This window comes from Rousettus aegyptiacus, unplaced genomic scaffold (genome assembly GCF_014176215.1).
Source record: "Rousettus aegyptiacus isolate mRouAeg1 unplaced genomic scaffold, mRouAeg1.p scaffold_m13_p_6, whole genome shotgun sequence".
NCBI classification, from domain to species: Eukaryota; Metazoa; Chordata; class Mammalia; order Chiroptera; family Pteropodidae; genus Rousettus; species Rousettus aegyptiacus.
In genome coordinates this window covers 52,932,346-52,953,610 of record NW_023416309.1, presented here as the reverse complement: position 1 = coordinate 52,953,610, position 21,265 = coordinate 52,932,346, and the positions used below count along the sequence as shown (strand labels likewise).

Below are 21,265 nucleotides of genomic sequence, written 5' to 3'. Positions count from 1 at the left end.
GCCCCGGGACGCGCGGGCCTCCCGGGGAGGGGTCTTCCTTTCTGGGCTGGCGCGCCCCTTGCCGGGAGTGCGGCCGGGCCCGGCGTTCGGAGGGACGGGGTGCTCCCGGGCCCGCGCCGGCACCCCGGGGCGCGACGCGGGGGCGGGGAGCGCGGAGCGCGCCACGCGGCGTCCGGCGGGGCGGGCGGCGGGGCGGGGGCCGGGGCGGCGCTGAGCCGGCTCCTCCTCCCCGCCCGCGCCGCCGCCGCCTCGCCTCCCTCCGGCTCCGCGGGCTCCTCTCCTTCCTCCCCTGGGCGCCCGTGGCGATGTTTAACCGCGCGGTGAGCCGGCTGAGTCGGAAGCGACCGCCGTCAGGTAAGCGCCCCCGGGGCCGGCGGGGGGCGGGGGGCGCGGCGCCCCTCGGGGCCGCGCGGCGCCGCCCGGGCAGCCACCCTGCGCTCCCGCGGGGACGCGGGCGCGGCTCGGCGCTCCGGGTCGCTGCGCCGTCCAGCAAGCCCTGCGGTCCCAGCCGCCGCGGGAGCGCACAGCCCCGAGGGGCCCCCTGCGGAGGAAGTTGGGCTGAAAGGAGGAACAGCAGCAGTTTTCTTTTTTCGTGATTGTCTGGGAGCAAACAAAAAAAGGAGATCCAAAACACCCCCGAAACTTTGCAGTCGGTGTGGGCTCTGGATTCCGAACGCGGGACGGCGCGCGGGGGCCCTGGGTCGGGAGTCCGCTGCGCTGGGGGCGCTGGCGCGGAGGAGGCCGGCGAGGCGCCCGCGGGGCGCACGGCTGGGCCCCGGGCATCCCGCTGGGCGTCCCGGCCTGGCCACCCAGCGCCTTCGGTTCTGCACTGCGGAGCCAAAACGGGGGGCCGCGAGGGGGCGTGAACCCCAGGGCGGAGAAGGGGTACATCTGGAGTTCGCGCCGGCGAAGCGCCGACGTTACAAAGGATTCGGCTTGGCTGTCACTCTGAAGCAGCCTGAGCTACACTTTGGGGAAACCTGATCGGACAAAAAGGGATACAAAGCCATACCCTGATTCAGCCTTTTTGTTTGTAATGATGGGTACGCCCCTTTGAGCGCTTAACGTGGGCCCAGGTTTGTGTTCACGGGTCCTGTGAATTCTCCCTTCATCCTTCGGACAACCCCATGAGATAGGAATTGTCGCGGCCACTTCAAAGAAGAGGGCACTGCAGGTGTTAGGTAACTTGCCCCAGGTCACACAGCAGGTGCTGAAGAATCTTTCAAACCCAGGTTTGCCCGAGTGTGGAGTTCAGAAGCTTTGCTGCTGCCTCCCACTCTAAGAGTCACTTCTGCATAGTAAGAGTCTATCCGTGTTGGTCTCTACCCTGGGCTCACCTCATATCATATTTCATGAGGGACACTGTGGTTAAGAGGATGGCCTGGAACCAGACTGGCTGGGTGCCGAACCCCATCTCCACTACTCAGAAGCTGGGGAACCTCTCTGTGTCATCAAAGGATCTGCACTGCACCATGGAATAACCGTAGCCACCCCTTGTTGAGGACTTAATTGGAGCTGGCCTCCCCTCCATCGAGTTATGCAAATCCTTGCATTCATATTTAGGACAACTCGCATCAAGTTGGGTATCAACCCTAAGACAGTAGAACTTCGCAGGGCATTGTCAGGAGCTTGTTCGGGTGTCGGTGGCCGTGGACACCCCGCCATGTTGCCTGTGAGTCAAAGCAGTCCCTTCTGGGCGTTCATTTTAGCTGTTCCCTGTTGTTGAACTCCTGGTTCCTACTCTGTCATTCAGTGACCACGGGCAAGTTACTTGACCTCTGAGCCAACTACGAAATTATTGGGCAATTTGGGAAAGCTGGTCCCTAACCCTACCTGGCTTGAAAGTGGCTATCATTGCGTATTTACACCATGGAATTCAGCAAGTTCTAAAAATCAAGCTTTCCTCTGCTGCCCCACCTGGAGAACAGGTTTACCATTATACCTCCGTCACAGTTTCCCCCTCTGTAAAGTGGGTTTCATAGGGTTGTGGGATTAAATACACCAAAACATAGGAAGTCCTTAGTACAATACTTAGCACATAATAAATGAGTGATGAGTAGCTGTTATCTCCCCGCCCCCCCCCCATTCCTATTATAATAAAGCTGCTGTGAACACCCTGCTCAGGTCATTCATTAAAGGCTTTGGATCATTTTGGGGTTGAAGTTTTCCAAAGAGAACAACTGAATTATAGGACAGACATGGTTTTAAGGGACTGTTGCTTGCGGACGGGTTGCACCCTGCAAAGGCTGGGGGCAATTTTAGGGGCACCAGTGGAGTGTACCTTTTCCAGGACAGCAAATTTTAAACCTGACGTAATGCCGTTAGGTCGCGGACAGAAAGATCGGTAGCTAGAAATCATGGGTTGGTATTGGGTGCCTGGCATCCAAGAGCGCAATTTCCTTATGATTTCTCGGTTTAAAGTCTACCCCTCCGATGGGGAAGGACAAATGAGCCTCTACCAGTTTTGGTGATCACCACTCAGCAGCGGGAAAAGAAGGCAAGTGAGGAAAGAGGGGGATACAGGCACCAAGGCTGAGGTGCTAGGAAGCCAGCCACGTGATCCACGAGACCGTTACTGAGTGTGTGTGTGTGTGTGTGTGTGTGTGTGTGTGTGTGTGAGATTTTGAATTAGTTTCCTTAAAGTGCCTCTCCAAACTGTACAAGCTTCGGGCCCCACAAAAGCAGGATCCGCCCCCTCTAGCCCCCTGATTGGGACCTGGCTGCAGTCCTGTCTCGCAGCGCCTTTTACTCTAGCTAGACCTTTGCTGCTTTTCAGCAAAATCTTACTGGAGACAGCGTCTTTAAGCCGAGGGATTGGCGCTCCCCTCCCCCACATCCCAGGTTCCAGGTGCAACTCCCTCATGCTCCTTCCTGAGGTTTCTCAAAGTGAGTTCACCAACCACATGGGGGTAGAGGGGGGAGGAGCTTGATAAAATTCGGTGGTTTGGCCACGCCCCAGACCCTTCTCCGTCTTGGGGATGGAGGTGGAGGGAGAGTGGGCTATGTCTCCACAGCACCCCAGTTGATTCTGGTGCCCCTGGAGGACTCGGTGCGTCCACCCTGCCCCCCACAGCGACCAGCACAGCTGATAGTAACTGCAGTGCTGCTTAGTTGAAAACCCACAGCCCTCCTCTCTGACAGGACAGAGACCCAGCAGGGGAATCCCCACCCTGCCGGCCAGGCCTGGGCCCTCCTCCCTGGGCCCTGTTACACATTATCCCATTAAACCTTGGGGACCAGTTTTAGATTTATTGCTGGGCTTAAGTTTTAATTTTAAGATGACAGTTGACACAGCAATTGAATGTCTTTGTTTTAACAACCCAGCAGCAAAGCAGTTTTGGCTGCTGGGGAAACTTTGCCTGCAGGATGTCTCTGGCCCGCTGCCTATAGGTTCAGGGAGAGCGAAGCAGGGTCGGAGAGAGAGGCCGGCCCCGCTGAGGGATGATGCCATTTTATTCAGGTGTGGTCAGCCCGAGTCCATGGTGCCCGCTCTGAGCACCGCCAAGGGCGGCCTGCAGACTGGCGCGGGCAGGTGTTAATGGGGCTTTAGCTACCTTCACTGCCTTTGTATTTGAACTGATGTCTCCTTTCCTCACCGTGAGGAATGTTGGAGACCTAGGCAGGAGCCCATTTCTTAAGGCTTCCTGGGTGAACTGAGTCACTTCCCCCTTGAGGTTGAGTGATCCCCTCGGCCCCCCGGTGCTGGCTTCTGGGAACTTGCTGTTTAAATCGTACCAAATTTACCCTCACCAGTTTCTTCTGCTTCCCCCAGATAGCTCTCCATGGCAGCTGCTGGGGGGTGGGGGTGTCTGTGGGGGCCAAGGGGGGACCCAGGCAGGCAACAGCAGCAGCCCCTTGATAAGAGCTGTCAGGAGGCGTCCACTGGAGTGACACAGTCCCTCGCAGACTTCCGGGGACAGATTTCCCTTGCAAGCAAGTTCCCATCTCCCAAGGGCCCTGCCAAGTGCCTGTAGGTCAACTTTTCTGTCTTCCGCAGGGTGCTCAGAGACTCCTCATCTGGCCTGCACGTCCCATTTCCCCTGCTCCCCACTCTGCGGCTGGGTGGCTGGACCTCCCTACCTCTGCGCCTTTGTTCTCTGTCCCTCATGCGCTCTCAAAGTGGGGTCTCCCTGCTCCAGCAGGCTTGCTCTGCTAAGACTCCCGCTGCCCTCCCTCTCTGCCCCTGAAATGCAGGATCACACACAGTCTCCAGTCATCTCCTGAAAGTATATTTACAGCACAAATATGGAGCAGATGACTTTTCTCTTTCCTTCCCTCCTTCCCTGCCTCATTTCCTTCCTTCTTTCTTTTTTCAATCTCTTCCTTTCTCCAGTCAGGACATTAAAAACAAACAATGCCATCATCATCAACTATCTTTATCATTCCACAAATACTAGGAGGTTTTAACACCCCAAATAGTAGGACAGCTATAATCTCATGTAAAGAACTATCCAGATACATGAGAATCTTCTAATAGGGAGAGGAAGTGGGTAGCTGAGGGACAGAGGGGAGAGGAAAACAAGTTCCTCTCTTTTGTATCTCTTGAATTTTATACTATGTAAATAAATATAATTATCTATTTAAAAAAAAAAAAAAAAACCAAGACTGTCCTTACAGCTCACATGGTAAATATTTCCTTGTTCTTATTCTTATTCCCTCATGGACCAGTGAAGAAAACTTCATCCCAGCCCGTGGCATTGTGGGCAGATGGCCATCTGGGAACTCCTGGTCTCAGCTTCTCAATTAACTTTAAGTTTTGTGAGGAGGCATGCCCAGCCTTTCACACCTTGTGTCTTCCGCTGCCCTTCCCTGTCCAGGCTGCCCACCCGGCTCCTGCCTTGCTAGCTCTTTTGGAGCAAGTTCCTTAACTTCCTTGTGCCTCCGTCTCCTCATCTGTGAAATGGGCCACCAATGGACCTGACCTCCCAGGTACTGGAGAGAAGAAGTCACTCGCTTGCCTCGAGGCAGGGTCAGGGGGGAGTGACGCAGAGCCGGAGAGCGAGGGCACGTTTGTGCATCAGTGGCGGGTCCCGGAGGGCGCACCGGGCCTTCTCCAAAGTGAAAAATGTAATGATAGGGTCTTCATTTTCACCCCCAGGGTACGGCTCCTGGGTAGTTTTATATATTTCTGGGCCTTTGCCTAGAAAGTGTGGATTCTAGAGAAGCTACAAATACCAGTCCAGCATTCTTATTTCCTTCCCTCTGGTAGAAACTAGAAACCCGTGGCCATCTGTTGTTTAGTCCACTCAAAAGAGGATGTTGAGGCTTGTTTTTCCTTCGGACCCAGGGGTGCCTGGGAGCCCTGCAGCCCCGGGCCTGTCTCGCACAGAGCGTCTCAAAGAAGGCAGTGGATTTGGGGGCCGCATGACACTCCCCCGGTGGACCCCAGAACATGGAATGTAAGGACTGGCCCCCCTCCCCTCAGTCTGCCCATTGCCAGGGCGCTGGAGGGTAGAGGAGGGGTGGGGGGCGGGGGGAGCAGTACAGACACAGGTGCGCTGGTGACCTTTGCCGGCTCAGCCTGAGCACTCGGCTTTCTTTGAGGTCTCAGACCCGGTGTGGAAACTGATAGATACGGCACCGTTTCTGACTTAGCCAGCCCTCTGCAAACTGCCTGCTCTGCTCTCTTTGATGCTTGCTATTATTATGATTATTTTAAAACTTTTTTTTTTTTAATTTCTTATTATTTTCTGCTAAATGCGGTTCATACAAACCCCGGCAACCAGGGAATTGCATGCCTGAAGGGTAGTTGTTCTCAGAAGCTAGATACTGGAACTGATAAACACTGAAGTGATATTTAGACAGAAGATAGAGTGTTTCCATGACCCAGTTTCTCTGGAGGCTTCCACGGACCATCAGTTCTACCGAACGGATTTGCTGTTTCTCAGTTAGGAGATGACTTTTTTTTTTTTTTTAGTTTTAATGTAATGTGTTTGAAGTGGTGTAGGTGATGTGAGGGTTTAAATAAGTTTTGTGCGGTGTGTGCTTTCCTTGAACATTTTAAAGGAGTTTAGTGTGCGTGTGGGTACGTGTGTTTGTGTGTATGCGTGTGTTTGTGTGTATGCGTGTGTTTGTACCAAATCACTTTAGAATTTAGGGTTAACATTTCTGCCTTTTCCTGGGCTTGAGTGTTTAGTTTGTTTTCTTTAACATGCTATGAGTTTTGGGGGTTCTTAGGACAGACCCTTTGAGGATGTAAGTTAACTCTGTGGTTGAAGAAGCTAGATGTTGAGATTCTACTAAAATCTTACTTGACTTGGGGAAATCGTCATTGCCCAGACCACCCGACGACTAGCGGGAATCCATGTGGTAAGCATTCCGTTCTGACGAGCGTTACAGACGCCGTTTGAGTGTGCGTTTTCAAGGAATTAATGTGCGGAGAAGGTCTCTGATAGATATGACATCATAGCATCTATAAACACTGCATTATGCAACACGTTGCGAGCACGCAGCTTTGGCCATCTGCACCACGGCTTTTGAAATGATGGCTTTTACGAAAGCCAGAAACCGCACAGGACAGCATGAATGCCCATGGAAAGCGGATGTGTGCTGGATGGCTCCGGCGCAGTCTTGTGGGAGTTTGTCTGTGTGGAACGGGACTCTTGCTCAGTTTCCTCAGTCTTCTTTTACAGCATAATTGTTACCATTGTCTTCAAAGCCGTCGTGTTATGGCCTCTGTGAGTGTGACGATCAGCAGCTATCCGAAATCAATATGGCAGTAGAGCCTCGTGGTCGAGAGCATGCACTCTGGAATAGGGCTGCCTGGGCTTGGACCATGATTCCCTGTTTCTTAGCTGGGTGACCCTTGTAAGTCTGTGCCTCAGTTTCCTCAGCTGTGATGTGGGGATAATATTAACTACATCAGAAGGTCATTGTGAGAGCTGAATGATTTAACCCATGTAAAAAGCTCAGAACAGTAACCAGTACATTGTAAACAATTCGTGTTTATTATTAGCTAATGATGGGTTAGTCGAAGATAAGTTTATTGAAAAATAAGTATTGTGCCTGTAAAAATCTGAAGATCTACAATGCTTGCAAAAGCCCAGGAGGTACAAAAGCATTTTTTTTTTTCATTGCAAAAATGCTTTACAGTTGAACTAAACAACAACAAAAGTAAACAGAGCGGGACAAAAGTGAAGCGAACAAATGTTGTCACCAACAAATGTCACCAACAGCTCCTTACATGCTTGAGCAGTCCTAAAGCTGCTAGAAAAATGGAACTTTTTTTCCACCTGCACATTTCAAACCTACCGCTTTGTGTAATCCATCTAAAGTGGAAACTTTTATCAATGAAAAAGGAAAGAAGAGTCTCGGACCTCTGTGGCTCCAAGTGCCTGATGTTGGGAAGCTGTCAACTCTACGTTTTGCTTTGCTCCTAAGTTCAGAATGAACTTAAGTTCAGATCTAGACCGCTTGCTGTGGAGGAAGGTTATGTCTTTCTCCTCTACATTATTGGACTGACTATAACATTTAAAGTGAACTGAGATGGCTTAAGAAACCCTTACTTACAAGCAACAGAAAATAGCGAATGTCTTCTGAGCAGGAGACAGACCCTGAGTAATAGAAATGCCCTGAGTTAAGGGGCAGTCTCTAGGGCGATGCCCACTGGAGTGGACCTTTGCTCAGTCTCATTGGAGGTTGGGGACAATGATTTGAAAAAGAGAGACACCATTAGTGAATGGAGTTTGCAAATGCTGATCTATCCAGAGCTAGCTAGCTATCGATACCGATCAAGAAAGACTGAGAAGAAAAAAAGCGTAGCCAAAAGCCATAACCAAAATTGAGAGTCAGTTCCCATCTAGTAGTTCCTTAGCTGTGTTACCTTGGATAGGTCATTTTACTCTCAGGGCCTTTATTTTCCCAAGCTGTAAAAGGAGGAGACTGGATCAGCCTAGTGAGTTTTGAATTGTAAAACTTTTTGTTCAAATGAAAGCTGGCACAGAAACCTAATTTGCAAAATGATTAGCATATGAAATTAAGGGTGGGGAGCAGCTGTCTCATGGCAGGGCCAGGTCTGTTATCTCTCAGTTAACCAGAAGATCTGCTTCACCCAGCTATCTTTTGGCCAAATGGGAATCCACCGAGTGCATTTATTTGCATGACAGAGCGACAGTGAAAACCCAAATGTGGTTTGGTTTGTTATTGAAAACAGTGTCAAGAGTTTTGGAATCCTTTCAGACCAAGGTTGAAAACTTACGGGTTCAGGCAGTGGTTCAGCAACAGAAGAGAAATTCGAAGCTGCCGAAGATTGTTCCTGGAACAGCGAACTTGCGTCTCCACGTTTATTTACTTAAGAGAAGATCTGCTGGGGAAGTGGAGTGGACTGTCAAACCGTATTCTCCCGGTAAAGAACAGAAGAGTAAATTAGTGAAATGCTTGGCAGAATGAACCCTGGGGCAGAAGTTTCTTACAATAATGATCTTTTAATTCGATTTATACTTTGCTGGGAAGAAACTCCGTGTTCAGAAGCTTGCCATTCTAGCCTTCGCAAAGAGCAGGGAGCTCATTTAATACCCACGAACCGAAGACTCACTTTAGAGAAGTGGCAGGTCCATTTGTGATGCGTTCAAGTGAGTTTGCTTCTCGATTAAAGGAATGGATTTGGCCCAGTCTGTATTGAAACAGCCTTCTGCCGGGCTTCTGGCTTCTGCTTTATTTTAGCCCAAGTCAGCCAGCGACTAGCTAAAATCCAGGTGGTTTTCCCAGATGCTGGGAGACGGGGTCTCAGCTGCTCGAGAAATTAAAGTGTGTGTTGACCCCTAATAGAACATGAATGGTCGTGGAACCTGCGTTATCCTTAAGTCTGATGTATTCTGATCCAACTTTCCTCCAAGACCATTTAAAACTGTATGGTTCTCCCAGCTATTGGCAGTGATTAATATTTATAAGACTTTTAAAAATTATCCTTTTAAAGTGATTTGCTTGGCTGACTTCTTAATTAAAAGCTGCTTTTCTCCTAGATTAAAACTTTAAAAAAAAAAATAGAAACATGTCTCTACTTTGGGGAAACACACACACACACACACACACACACACACACACAGTGGAGAAAGAAGTACTAGCTATAAAAATAGTTCGCTCCGGAGATCATTATTTTAAGGAAGGAGAGAGAAGAACTAACATTCCTTCAGAGTCCGCTGTGAGCTTCTAGGTGCGGGACAGTGCTTCCTCCTTTAATCCTTCTGATTACCTGAGAGACAGGGGGATTATCTTTATTTTACACACAGAGTTCGGAGCCTGGACCCTTCCGAAGTGACTGACGTTCCGCGGTCTCTCCTTGCCTCTGGGCGGGGGCCAAATTCTGTAGAACGAGATGCGCTTATGTCTTCACCTCCTTTTTCAGACAAGTAGCCCAGCGTGTCGGTCGGAGGGCCCCCGTCCCCTGTTCTTTAGTCAAGAGGCTCTTTAGGTGTCTTGAGTGAGAGAGTGCAGCAGACGTGCAGGTGCAGAGAATCATTCATTCATTCAGTCATTCGGCCGGCGCACGTAGCAGCGGTGCGATGCTGAGCCTGGGACAAAAGGAAAAATCCGTAAGAAACGGTCCTGTCTGGATTTAAAATTTGGTATTTGCTCATTAAGGAATGTTTTGCATGAATTCTGATTTTTCAGAATATTGTGTGAAAATTTATCTCGGTGCCTGGCTGTTTTGGGAACTCCTTACGGTGGTCGCTGGTGCCTCCCTTAGTCCCCGCCCTGGTGCATACTTCTATTTGTGTGCCAGGAAATGAGCCACGTGCTGGAGAAACAAAATAAAGATTTACAGGGCACCCCGGCCCAGCCCATTGGCCCACGACCCCTTCTCAGGAGGCCAGGGTCGCCCCTTCCCTTTTTAAAATGAAACGTCCTTAGACACTTGAGAATTTGTAAAGATTTATAGGAGCTTTCAGACGAGTGAGAACCAACTGTGCAATAGTCACCACTCAGCATGATAATTATAAGACTGTGGAATGGATCACTGCTGAGCCAAGGAGCCTGTGGAGAGGGCTTGGGCGAGACTTGAGGGCCGCCTGCAGTGGACACCGGGGAAGGGTATAAAAGGAGTGTCGGGAAATGACGGGTCTCGTCATCACTCTGAGCCGCAGTTGTCCTCATCCGCGAATGGAGGAAGTGGCGGCGGCTCTTTACAAGGTGGTCGTCAGGATGAGTTCACCGGGTTCAGTGCCTGAAATAGATTCCGGCACGCGACTTAAAATCTGGGGGGCGCAGTGGTGATGATGCTGTTGATGAGGACCGTTAAACGCAGATGGGTTTAAACGACGGCCCCTTGGGGCCACCGACGCAGTCTGAACTTTGCTTTGCAGACCTCCACGACAGAGATGGGAGTTCCAGCAGCAGCCCCCAGAACCCCAAGAGCACAGCCAAGTGGGCGGCCTCCCTGGAGAATCTGCTCGAAGACCCAGAAGGAGTGAAAAGATTTCGGGTTTGCCTTTTTTGTTGTTGAAGGGATTGGTACGACGCATGAAGTTTAGATGCATGTGGGGGGACGGGGGGGGGGGGGAGCACAGGCCGGTTTTTAACAGTCTCTGTGCCCTACTTGAGAGTAAGAACTTTTCATCTGTCGTGACCGAGACGGGAAGGCTTTCCTGGGTCGCGTGGACCAGCACCCAGGAGCACGCACAGGCTGTTTCTGGGTTTTATATGGGAGGGGGTGGTCTGGATCCCCCTGATACGAAGTTTCTTTGGTGTGTCGGGATTATGAACGGAATGGGGCAGGCTGGACAACAGCTGGCAAAGTGAGGTTGAGCTCGAAGAGGGGGCTGACGGATGGGGAAGTGTTGGAGCTGCCTGGAGATAACTTTTGTTGCCAGGAGCAACTCCAGGTGTCAGTCAGAAGAAGCACGTGTGCATTTGAAGGATGCCCTGTATCTTTCTGAGTTCCACCGACACCTGTCCTTAAGTCTTGGGTCTGGCCAGGATAAGCTCTCACCCTGTCGGTCCTGCGCTGCCCCCACCCTCAGGAAAGGGGTGGTGGCCAGGGCTACTCACATTCCTGGACACCCGGCCACTGTGAGCTCTGTCTAGATCTCAGAGGGGACACTTTTCTGTGCCACCATCCCCCACCCCTGCCAATACCATCCAAAAGGGAAAAACACACACCTCTAACTTACAATAATTTTCATCATGGCGTTCTTTGGACATGTTCAATGTGTTTTCCTTTTCTTTTGTTTAAAAAAATGGGCCTGATTTTAGAGGAATGTACTTTGTTTAAACACTGTCTAGAAGGAACGAATATATCTTCCACTGTAATTTACTTTTTGGTAATTTATTGTAAGCTTAGAATTGTGAGGAGATGCTTGCTTCATTTTTGCTCTTGCTTACAATGTCAAAGCCATTAAGTTCAAATGCATATGAAATTCTAGCTTTAACTTAAACACGAGCTTTGTTTTTCAGGGTGGAGTTTTCACAGGGTGATTAGATCATGCTCATTTGTTGCATTTTGCCAGATCAGTCTTTGAAGTGAAATGCATTATTTGTTTGTTTGTTTTTAAGTAGAATACTGTCTGATATTTTTTTCTTCTCTGTATCCATAGGAATTTTTAAAAAAGGAATTCAGTGAAGAAAATGTTTTGTTTTGGCTAGCATGTGAAGATTTTAAGAAAACGCAAGATAAGAAGCAGGTATTTCTTCCATTCTGAAATCACATTCTTGATATATTTCTTCTCTCCTTGTAAAGTTACAGCTGCCCCAATAGATTTTTTGAAATTGCCTAGAGAAATCTGATCTGTACTGGATTTGGGGAAAGATTTAAGCTTCAGATTAGGTATCTCACGTTGCTTAAATATTCATCACTTTCAAGAGTTTGTTAATCCATTTTTAAATGGAGCTGTGCAAATGGATAAATATTTAAAGTAAAAATAACAATTTGTGTCATTTAGAGTTCATCCTCATGTAGGATTTTTTTTTTTCTTCATGAATAAGTCATGAGGACGCTTCCCCCGGAGTTTGACATGTCGGCATTTTGTGCTGAGGTAGTACAATGATCAGTAGATGTGGTGATAAAGGCACAGTGGGCATCAAACGGATTGTCAATGATTCACTTAACGAAATATCCCGTGCTTGGCAGGCATCCCTCATAAAACGTTCCTAACTGTTCTCCTGGGGAGATGTGAGCCCTTTGCAGAAGGTAGCCTTAATTCCCACGTCAGCCGATTTTCTGCCTTTTAAGGTTGAGTGTCAGGGGAGGTGAAGGAGAGTATGGGGAAGGAGGCCTGTGCCTGTGTATTTCTAAGAGGCTACCAGCTAAAGGCCTACGGTAATGCGCATGAGTGAGGATTCTGGTGTGAGGCTGGAGGGAGCAGTGGGGACTGAGGCATCAGGGGGCAGCTGCTCTGCCTCCGGCGGCTGCAGCAGGCTGTTGAGTTGATTTCGGCAGCGGATGCGTTGGGGTCTGTGGCTGTCTGGGCTTTCCTTGCATTGAGTTCTGCCCCCCTGGATCTTCACTTGCTCATCCTCACCCCGAGAGCCCTATGGGGCTCTCCTCCCGAAGGCGTCTTCTCCCATCTCAGCCCCTGCTGCCCATTTCTCCAGGGAAACTGGACTTTGGATTCTTGCGTGAACCCATCGACTTTATAAATGTTAGAACTAATTTTTTAAAAATGTAAACCCTTGCTTGCCAAACCAGACCCATCCATGGGCAGATGTGGCTCGCGGGCTGCCAGTTATTGAGTATCTCTCTCCGAAAGCTGGAATCCACGAGACCAGCAGTCATGACGTGTTTGTAGACAACAGCTTGGACAATGTCCATCACCGGTTTCTTCAAAGACTCTTCCAGACTCAGACACACGTTCCCCAAGATGGAGCAGGGTGGCCTTCCTCTCTGCAGGGGCAAGGACGCCCCTAAGCTCGAATTCCAGGCCCTCTGGGGCGTGACCCTCGCATTTACTTCCTGCGGCTTCTCCCTGAATGACCGCCTGAGCCTCCTGGGTGGTGACTGGCCTCCGAGAGCAGGCGAGAGGGCTTGCTGTAGAAAGCCGAGATGCTGGCCGCAACTCTGCGGGCAGCCGTGCCCGTCATTCTCTTTGCGCCCAGCACCCAGGACAGGGCCCAGTGACAACCTCCCATAAACGCTGGACCGTGCGCTTGCTTCGTCCAGCCTCACCTGCAAAGCCTAGCTCAGAGTCCAGCAGGCAAACAGATGTCCCATCCTCTGCCTTATGCTCCGCGTGTTAGAGGCCGGCCAGCCCGCTCCTGCATTGAACAGACCAGAAGCTTAGGTCCCCGCAGTGGCCAGGCCGGGGCTCAAACCAGCATTCTGAGGTCGCTGAGTCATTTTTCCTGCATGTCGTGTGGGGGCGTCCAGTCGAGGTCCCCAGATCTCTGTGGAGTGCCTGCTCAGGGCCAGGCCTTGTGAAAAGCATGGGAGACACACAGGAACAAGACAGATGACCTTCTTTGGGGAACAGGCACCGAGAGGAGAAGCCGCTTGGTAAGCCTTTGCAAGTGCGACGAGTCTGGAAACGGGAAGTGTGGGTTCCGTGGGAACACGGGCAGTGGGCGGCCTAGAAAGCCCCCACGGGAAGTGACTTTTCGGCTGATCCTTAAAGTGGGATTTGGGGAAGAGGGGCATTTTCCTGGAACTGGGGACAGCGTGTGGGGAGGACTTCCTGGAGAGAAGAGCTGAAGGAAGACCGGACGGCAGGAGGGTCATGCTTGAGAGGCAGCCTGGCTCTGCCGGCAGGCAGGTGGGGCCACTCCGGGAGACCCTGGGCGCCTCGGTAAACACTGGCAAGCCAGGATGGCGGCTTGCCCCGGCCCGTCCACATCTTACAGGCAGAGCGTTCAGTATCCGGCAGCTCCTCTCTGCAGCCCTCACCCCTGACACCCAGCGTGCGACTCCTTGAAGGTTTGCGTCCTTAAGCCTGGACCGTGCCCGGTGATTGCTTCAGTGCAATGAATGCTGCCTGACCTCCCGCTGCCTGGGGATGCAGGTGGGCCTGGAAGGGGGGACGCCCCCGTGAGGCCCGTGGCGTCAGACGTCAGTCTGGGTGATCACGCCGAGCCTCCTCGCTGCTCGCGTCCTCCGGGGGCTGGGTTCGGAGAGGCGGAGCGCAGTTCATCTGAGGCCACTGGCACGGTGCGGACAGAGGCAGGTGCGGGCCAGGCCTTCACCTCCAGGGCCTGTGGGTCCGGCTGCGGGGGAAATAAAATCAGGAGTAAGTTCTAAGTCACTAATTTTAAAAAAGCAGAGGTAGACATAAGCACAAGGAGAAGTTGGCCCAGCTGGATTTCACAATGCGACTGACCGCATCTGGCCCAGCAGGGAGTTTGTGGCACTAAGGCAGTGGTGGGGCTGATGAGGACCGGGCATTATTTCAAATGGGGCCTGTGCTGGTTTGTCTTTTTTTTTTTAGGCGAGGTAACCCTTGGTTGACCTGACAGACTGCAAGGACCATGTCAGCTTCCAATCCCTTATTATTTTATTGTATTTTTTATGCCTACAGCACCTGATCTTCCCAAGTGGTCTCCCATCCAAGTACTAACCAGGCCCGACCCTGCTTAGCTTCTGAGATCAGACGGGATCGGGCTTGTTCAGGGTGGCGCGGCCGTAGACCGTCTTCTGTTCTTTTACTAGAATTATCCAGCCCGATCTCTCCATAGCACTTACTGACTTATCTGATCTCTTACATAATTTCTTTCTTTATCTCCTGTACGGTTGGCTTTTCCCTCTGTCATGCAGGCTCCGTAAGGGTTGAGATCTTTGTCTCCTCCCCCAGCGAATTCGAGTGCCCAGAGCAGTGCCGGGCTCCCTGTCCTTCCAGCTCTCCCCACTCAGGCCGGCCCTGAAGACCCGCCGTGGGAGGGGCCCTGGCCTCGGCCTCACCCTCTTGCCGTCACAGCCTTAGGGGTGGATGTGAGAGATGCACGCGAGTCCATCCCGTTGGGACATATTCTCAGAGGCTCCACAGAGGCGCTGCGTCTTCATCGTCCCTGGTCTGTGATTCGTCCCCTGGCAGGCAAGAAAGCAGCCCCTTACTTGGGGAGGGTCTTGACATCTTGACACTCTGCATTTATGGTAGGGTTGCTGGGGCTTTAGGGACTGGGGAGGGTGATGCCCCCCACCCTTCCCTCCTTGGGGTTCCTGGGGTGGTTACACCTGCCAGGTGTTCGTATTCAGCCGTCCGCTTTCAAAGCAGTTCGCTCCCTTTGTACTCTATGGTTTAAAATTTTTTTCTCCCCCATGAATTAGCACGTGAGATAGATCTATCTTCTAAAACAAAGAAGCATTTATGTTTTATAAAACCTCAGAGAAAGCTCCAACAAGGTTTTCATTCTTTGGCTACCCCGAAGTCATTCATTCTTTCGTTCATTCATTCACCCCTCAGCACATTGGGCCAGTTTACTAAGGACTGAAATGAACGTGGCAGGCTGTGGATATTTGCAAAAGTCCAACAGCGCGGGGTTGGGGCAGCGGTGGGCGATGCGAGGTTCCTAATAATCATACCTCTGAGCAGCTGGCACCGGTGTTTAAACACCATAATACCTCGCATTTCCGCAGTGTTTAGAATGAGCCGAGTTATGGGGGGGGGGGCGCTCCATCGTATTTATCATTTTTATTTTATATTTTACTTAACACTAAAGCTTGATCCAGAATTTTAGATCGTTCGATATTCTTATCTAAAGTAAGAGTAAAGGTTTTCCTAAAAGGCTAAAACACCATCTTTATTATTTAAAAATCCCCCCAAAAAAAAAAATACAACAACACCTGTTCCGTCCGTGAGGTTCATTCGCTTCACAGTGAACGGAGTAAAGAGGGTGGATCCCTTTCAGCCCTCCGCCCCCTCCAGATTTCTCCTTCCCTGTTATTTGGGCTGTATCCTTCAACCTCCTCCGCCTTTCGACGTGCACTCGGCGAGGTCCCGGCCGGACCTGATCGGCGCTCGGCTGCTCTCGGCGTGGTCCTGGGCCTGGCGCTGGCCCGTCCTGTGCCTCCGTTCTTCCCTGCTCTGTGTCCCCCTTCTGCATGTTACCTGCCGGCTTCCTCTTAACTACAACCGAGGTTTCACTTACTCACATCTCTGTCTGTTGCATTTTCATTATGAAAAATCCTTATTGTTTATTGTTTGCTGCTGAGCCAAAGAGGATGCGGCAGTTACATTTTTCTTCTTGGACCACTTTTTGCTTTTCTTATTTTCACAGCCCTGTAAAATGCTTCTTGATACTGCGTTGCACGGGCTTAGGCCTCTCGGCTCATCTCTGCAGTCCGGGTTCACCTGAGGACAGTCCTCCTGGGGCCCTCTGACCGCCGCTCCTACTGTGAGGTCCCTGGGTCTTCCTCTGCACCACCGGCCGTCCCCTTTGCACCTTCTCCTGCTCCCTGGACCCAGGTCCTCTTCTGTCTTGAGTGACTCTCTCATTTCGGTGGAGCATGGCCAGAGAAAGGGGCCGTGGCAGGTAGATAGTTAGAGATCATAGTGAGTGAAAACATTATTTTTTCCCTACTCTCTCACTTCATTGATAGTCTGACAGGACATAGAATTGAATTATAGGTTGAAACTCATGCAGATTTTTTTTTTTCATGCAGAATTTTGAAGACATTGTCCCATTGTCTTCTATTTTTGTTAAGAACCAATATTTTATATATAAGTTGATTTGTTTTGTTTTCTTGGCTTTTTTTCTCTCTGGAACAGTATAGGACCTTTTCATTACCACTATTCTAAAACTGTACAGTTACAGGCTTTGGAGGGGGGTCAGGTTCATCCATTGTGTGGGCACTTTATGGAAACTTTTAAACTGAATCGTATTAAATAATGTTCTAATAATAATCATAATAGTAATAATATTATTATTAATTATCATTACTGTTTAGTAACTTTTTCCCTTCCATTTTCTTTAGTCTCTTTCCTGGATTGAGCCCTTAATTTTATCTTTTACTGGCCTGTTTTTTTTTTTCATCCCTTTGACGGTTGGTTCCTACTTTTCTTTGGAGAGTTTAGCTTTATCTGTAAGTCCTTCTGTTGAATTTTTTCTGCTTTTGTTTTTTGTTCTCTGTTTATTTGTTTTCTCTAGACTAGAATCCTCGAGCCTCGTCCTGGTGGCCACCACCCCAATATTATGTTTATAAACTAAACTAATCTCCAATCCACCAGTTTGGGAAAAATTGGCTGGGCAAATTTGCATGTGGAATTTTACTGAACCCTTACAACTCAGTTTGGCATCTCATCCTTGCCCTCAATCATGCCTCTGTTCAGGAACTTCCCTGAGTCAATATCTTTAGAGAAGAAAACTCCAGTGTCCGGAGGAGAGGGGGGGAGGGGGAAAGGGGGAGAGGGGGAAGGGAGGGGTGGGAGATGATCACCTGAACATTCGGGGTTGGGGACCCCGAGGGCTTCCTTCTGCTGCCCGCCTCGTCCGCCCTATCTGGGTTTTCCAGTGCCCACCGCCCCCCCCCCCCGAGTTCCTGCCATTTTTCGGACGTTGCTTGTTGGCGCCCCCTCCCCAAACTTGCAGGTGTTTGGGTTTGTTCTTGCTCTCTGCGGAGGCGTCCGCTGTCCTTCCGCCTGCCTTTCACTTCCTGAGCCAGTTCTCGGAAATATTCTCGAATCGCTCGATATGTTCTTTGCCTCATTCTCTGCCCGAAGCCGATCTCGATAAAGGTAGTGGCTCGATCCTTTAATGTTCCTACGTGTCCTCTCCCATTGTCCGTCTCTGGCCGGGCGGCGGGATGGAGAGGAAGAGCTGATGGACGTCTGTGCGGGAGGCAAAGTGAGCAGAACTTGGCGACGGGCAAGGTGTCGGGGTGAGGGACGTGTCGAGGGATCTCGGTTCCCAGCTTCCTGGAGTGGAGACTGCAGGACCCGCTGGCCAGGGGGGACCACCGCTTTCCTTGGCGTTCGAGGTGTCAGTGGGACATCCAAGCCCACGTTTCTAGAAATCCGTTGGCTACACGGTCAGTAGCTTGGGGGGGTGGTGCAGAAATCTTGGGGGAGCACGTGGTTAGGATAACAGTCAGCCCAGGTCAGAACTCTGGGAAGCCCAAGAATTTATGGGGGGGACAGAGAGTCAGAAGTTGGCAAAGGAGACAGGTAGAGACAGAGAGGTATTGGAGAATCCTGGGAGGACAGCAGTGTTGGGCAGGCCTGGGGCTGGGGAGTGGTCCAGAGCAAGGTCCGAGGGACTTAGCCACCTGGGGGACATCAGCGAGCTGGGGAGAGGCTACGCTGCAGGTGGGCAGAAGCCAGGCCGAGCGGGTCGAGTTGGTGGGAGGGAGAAGATGGAGACACAGAGCGCACGCTTTTCTTTGGTGGCGTTTTCTTAGCGGGGGTGGGGAGCTCATTAGCTATAGGAGGATGTGAGTAAAAGGAGACTTTGTTTTATTTTCCCAGTTGGAAAAGTTTAAGCACACTTAGTGGACGAGGGAGAGGAGCCGGAACCTGCGGAGCAGTGCTCTTCCGAGCTCTGCACGGCTGATGGCTTCGCTCTCCTCCTGAGTGGGTTTCTGTTTCCGGGGCGGGGGTGACGGGGAATCCGCTTTTCCTGAACACGCACTGGCTGGGAGCAGCAGCTCAGTGCCCCTTTCCTTATGGCTGATGCCAGGCTGGAAGGAAGGCCTAGACTTGGGGTGCGGGAGAGCCCTTCAGGGCGCAAACACTCCCACAGACGGGCCTCCACGCCGGGAATCATCCCTCGGGCCCAGGCGAGGTCCTTTGGCAGTGCCTGCTGGGGCAGGCGGGACCCTGGGCAGGGTTGCCCTCCGCAGGGGGCTGGAGAAGAGAAGCCGGCTGTCCTTCCAGGCCACACCCAGTGCCGTCGACCTGGGCGGCTCCAGCACCGGGTGGACGGTCTGTCCTTGTCCTGAGAAGAGCCAGAGCAGGGCTGACGACGCGCTGGAAAATCCGAAATAACTCAAGAGACCCCGTTCTGCTTTCTTGTTAAATGTCCTCGGCGCGGACACCGGGCCTTCCCATGACTGGCTTGCGGTTGGCAGGGTCAGGGTTTCCCTTTTCAGTCACACTTCCCATCCCGGCCCAGATAAGCACTGCTGCTGAAGCCATCCCCCTGTGGGGGCCTCGGGGAGCCCTGCCGATTCCCTGGCAGACTCGGGAGGGGCGCCGGGGGCTGCAGGTGGGGCTCAGAGACCCGGAGACATATGTCTGCAGGTCCCCCGATCCTGCTTCCTCTCCGCCTGGCCCCTTCCGTCCCCCCCCCCCTTTAAGCCTCAGGCTACTCATTACACTTCTCCTTTTCAGAACCCGCCGAGACATTGAACACTCATCTGGAGGCAGGATGTGTGTGTGTGTGTGCGTGTGCGTGCGTGCGTGCATGTGTGTGTGAGTGTGAGGGTAAGAGAATGTGCAACGGGATCGGGGCACCAGAGGGGATTTCTACCTCCAGAACTCTGCACGCAGTGTGTTAACCTGACTGGCTGATAGTTTTATGAAATATTAACACAGAAAGTGGCTTTCCAAAAAATGTTCCTTCCTGGCAGAATGCGGGTGCTGGGAGGGAGGCTCCTGGCTTCATGTCGGCCTGGGTCTTCGAGAGGCAAGCAGACCCAAAGTGTCGCACCTCCCGGGTCCCCACGATGGGCTCCAGACTCGTCCCTGGAATCGCCATATTTATCTTAACATGTTTGTTGTGTCTTTGAGCCTGGCCTTGATTAATCGCTGCGCTGATAGTTGATCAAGAACTGACACCATGCATGGCCTTGGGTGTCCACCTCCGTCTGGACAGCCTTCGCGGGGCACGGGAGATGGTCAGGCCTTGGCCTCACGGCGCCTTTTGTCCACCAGTCCTCAGAACGAAAACAAGTGAAAGGACTGCTTTCCGCTTCCTTTCAAGCACCAGGTGTTGAAGCCTGGTGTTTTCCCGGAGGCGAAAGGCTTTTGGAGCCTGAGATTTCCTAAGCCAAGCTCTGCAGCCTGTGCGGGGCCTCAGGTGGGCTCTCTGGGGAGGGAGGCAGTCCTCCAGGCCTCCCTAGCCCCCTCCTCCCTCCTCCTGCCCTCCTTCCCTTCCACCCCCCACCCTGCACGACTCCTAGCTCCGTGGCTGCGTTTCAGAGACATTTATTGTCTGGCTTGCTCCTTAGGATGAGGTAATAGCTTGGGCTTTCATGTTGAGAGAAACGGCCCCCATCTTTGCCGCTGTGAGGTGTGAGTGCGGAAAGTGTCCTTTCTCTAAGAGAAAAGAAAACCATCAGGGGACACGGGAGGGGAGCCAGGCTCCCTTCTTCCGCCCCAGTGAGGAGACAGGCTGTTTTTAAGACGAAGCACTTACCGTGAGCATGTTCCTGCGGCAGCCAGGGTTGGTTTTCTATGCGTTGGAAGCAGAGAAGCACACTTATCTAGCTCTGCCCACAACCTTTCAAGGGCCGGTGCCTGCTCAGGGCCAATGCTTTCCAGCAGGACTGCTCTCGGGACTCGGGGCAGGCAGCCAGTGTCCTCGCCCTGGCTTATACTCATATCTCGTTACCTGGAAAAACACCACCCTGCCCTGGGAGGCCGACCGACCGCACAGCCCGGAGGGGATACTGTGTCCTGCAGGCGTGGACCTGAGCGGAAATGCAGGGCTTCGGAGCCGCACAGTCCTCGAAGGTCGCCGGGCCTGGCCTCCGTGTCCTCGTTGGGGAAGTGGCACTAGCAGGAAGGTGGCACTTGGGCGGGTGCTCACGGGGTTAAGGAGACGGGGCCGTGGCCGTCAAACACCTCGAATGTGTCTGGAGCACAAGTGCTTGGTAACTGGCTGGGACGTTACGCATAGTTTAACTCGATTTTGTTTTTATTGTGGTGAAATACGGATAAGAAATTTTACCATTTTAACCATACTTTAGGGTTCTCGCTTTTACCACGTAACCTTTTAAAAGAGTACAGTTCATTGGCCCCACATAGATTAATAGTGTTATGCAGCCACAACCACCGCTATCTAGTTCTGGAATTTCTCGTCACCTCGAACAGAAAACCCTCCCTCTTTAAGCAGTTCCTCCCCTCGTCCCCCTCCCCAGCCCTGGGCGGCCACTCATTTTCTGTCTGTGCATTTGCTAATCCTGGATATTTCACGTATCATGCAACATGTGGCCTTTCTTTCAGTTAGCATAATATCTTCAAGGTTCCTCCATGTTAGAGTATATATCAGGATTTCATTCTTTTATGGCGTGTTCCTAATATTCCCGTGAGCCTTTAACTTGGAGACGTCACAGGATGGTCCCCAAGGTACAGAATGCCACTCACTCTGGGCCAGGATTCTTCCTGTCATCATTTCTGAGTGGGAAGTGTGGCCATTTTGTGATAGGAGATGTGGCTACAGAGACGTGGGAAAGGCAGAGTGGGGG

The 21,265-nt window shown here is 51.6% G+C and overlaps 1 protein-coding gene and 1 non-coding gene across 3 annotated transcripts in view; one reads left to right on the top strand and one right to left on the bottom strand.

Moving 5' to 3' along the window:
* The first annotated feature begins 242 nt into the window (after positions 1-242).
* Positions 243-21,265, top strand: part of RGS10 (regulator of G protein signaling 10) — a 34,276-nt gene continuing 13,253 nt past the window's right edge. The window contains exons 1-3 of one of the 2 annotated variants that reach the window (XM_016142535.2): positions 243-354; positions 10,302-10,420; positions 11,532-11,618. In XM_016142535.2, the coding sequence (XP_015998021.2) occupies positions 306-354; positions 10,302-10,420; positions 11,532-11,618 (255 nt within the window). In that variant the 5' untranslated portion in view covers positions 243-305. Of the gene's footprint in view, positions 355-4,666; positions 5,400-10,301; positions 10,421-11,531; positions 11,619-21,265 lie in introns of those variants that run through there. The other variant, XM_016142536.2, reaches the window with a different exon arrangement.
* Positions 14,433-14,551, bottom strand: LOC118604723. The gene has a single exon (XR_004951794.1). It is a non-coding gene; the product is annotated as a 5S ribosomal RNA (ribosomal RNA).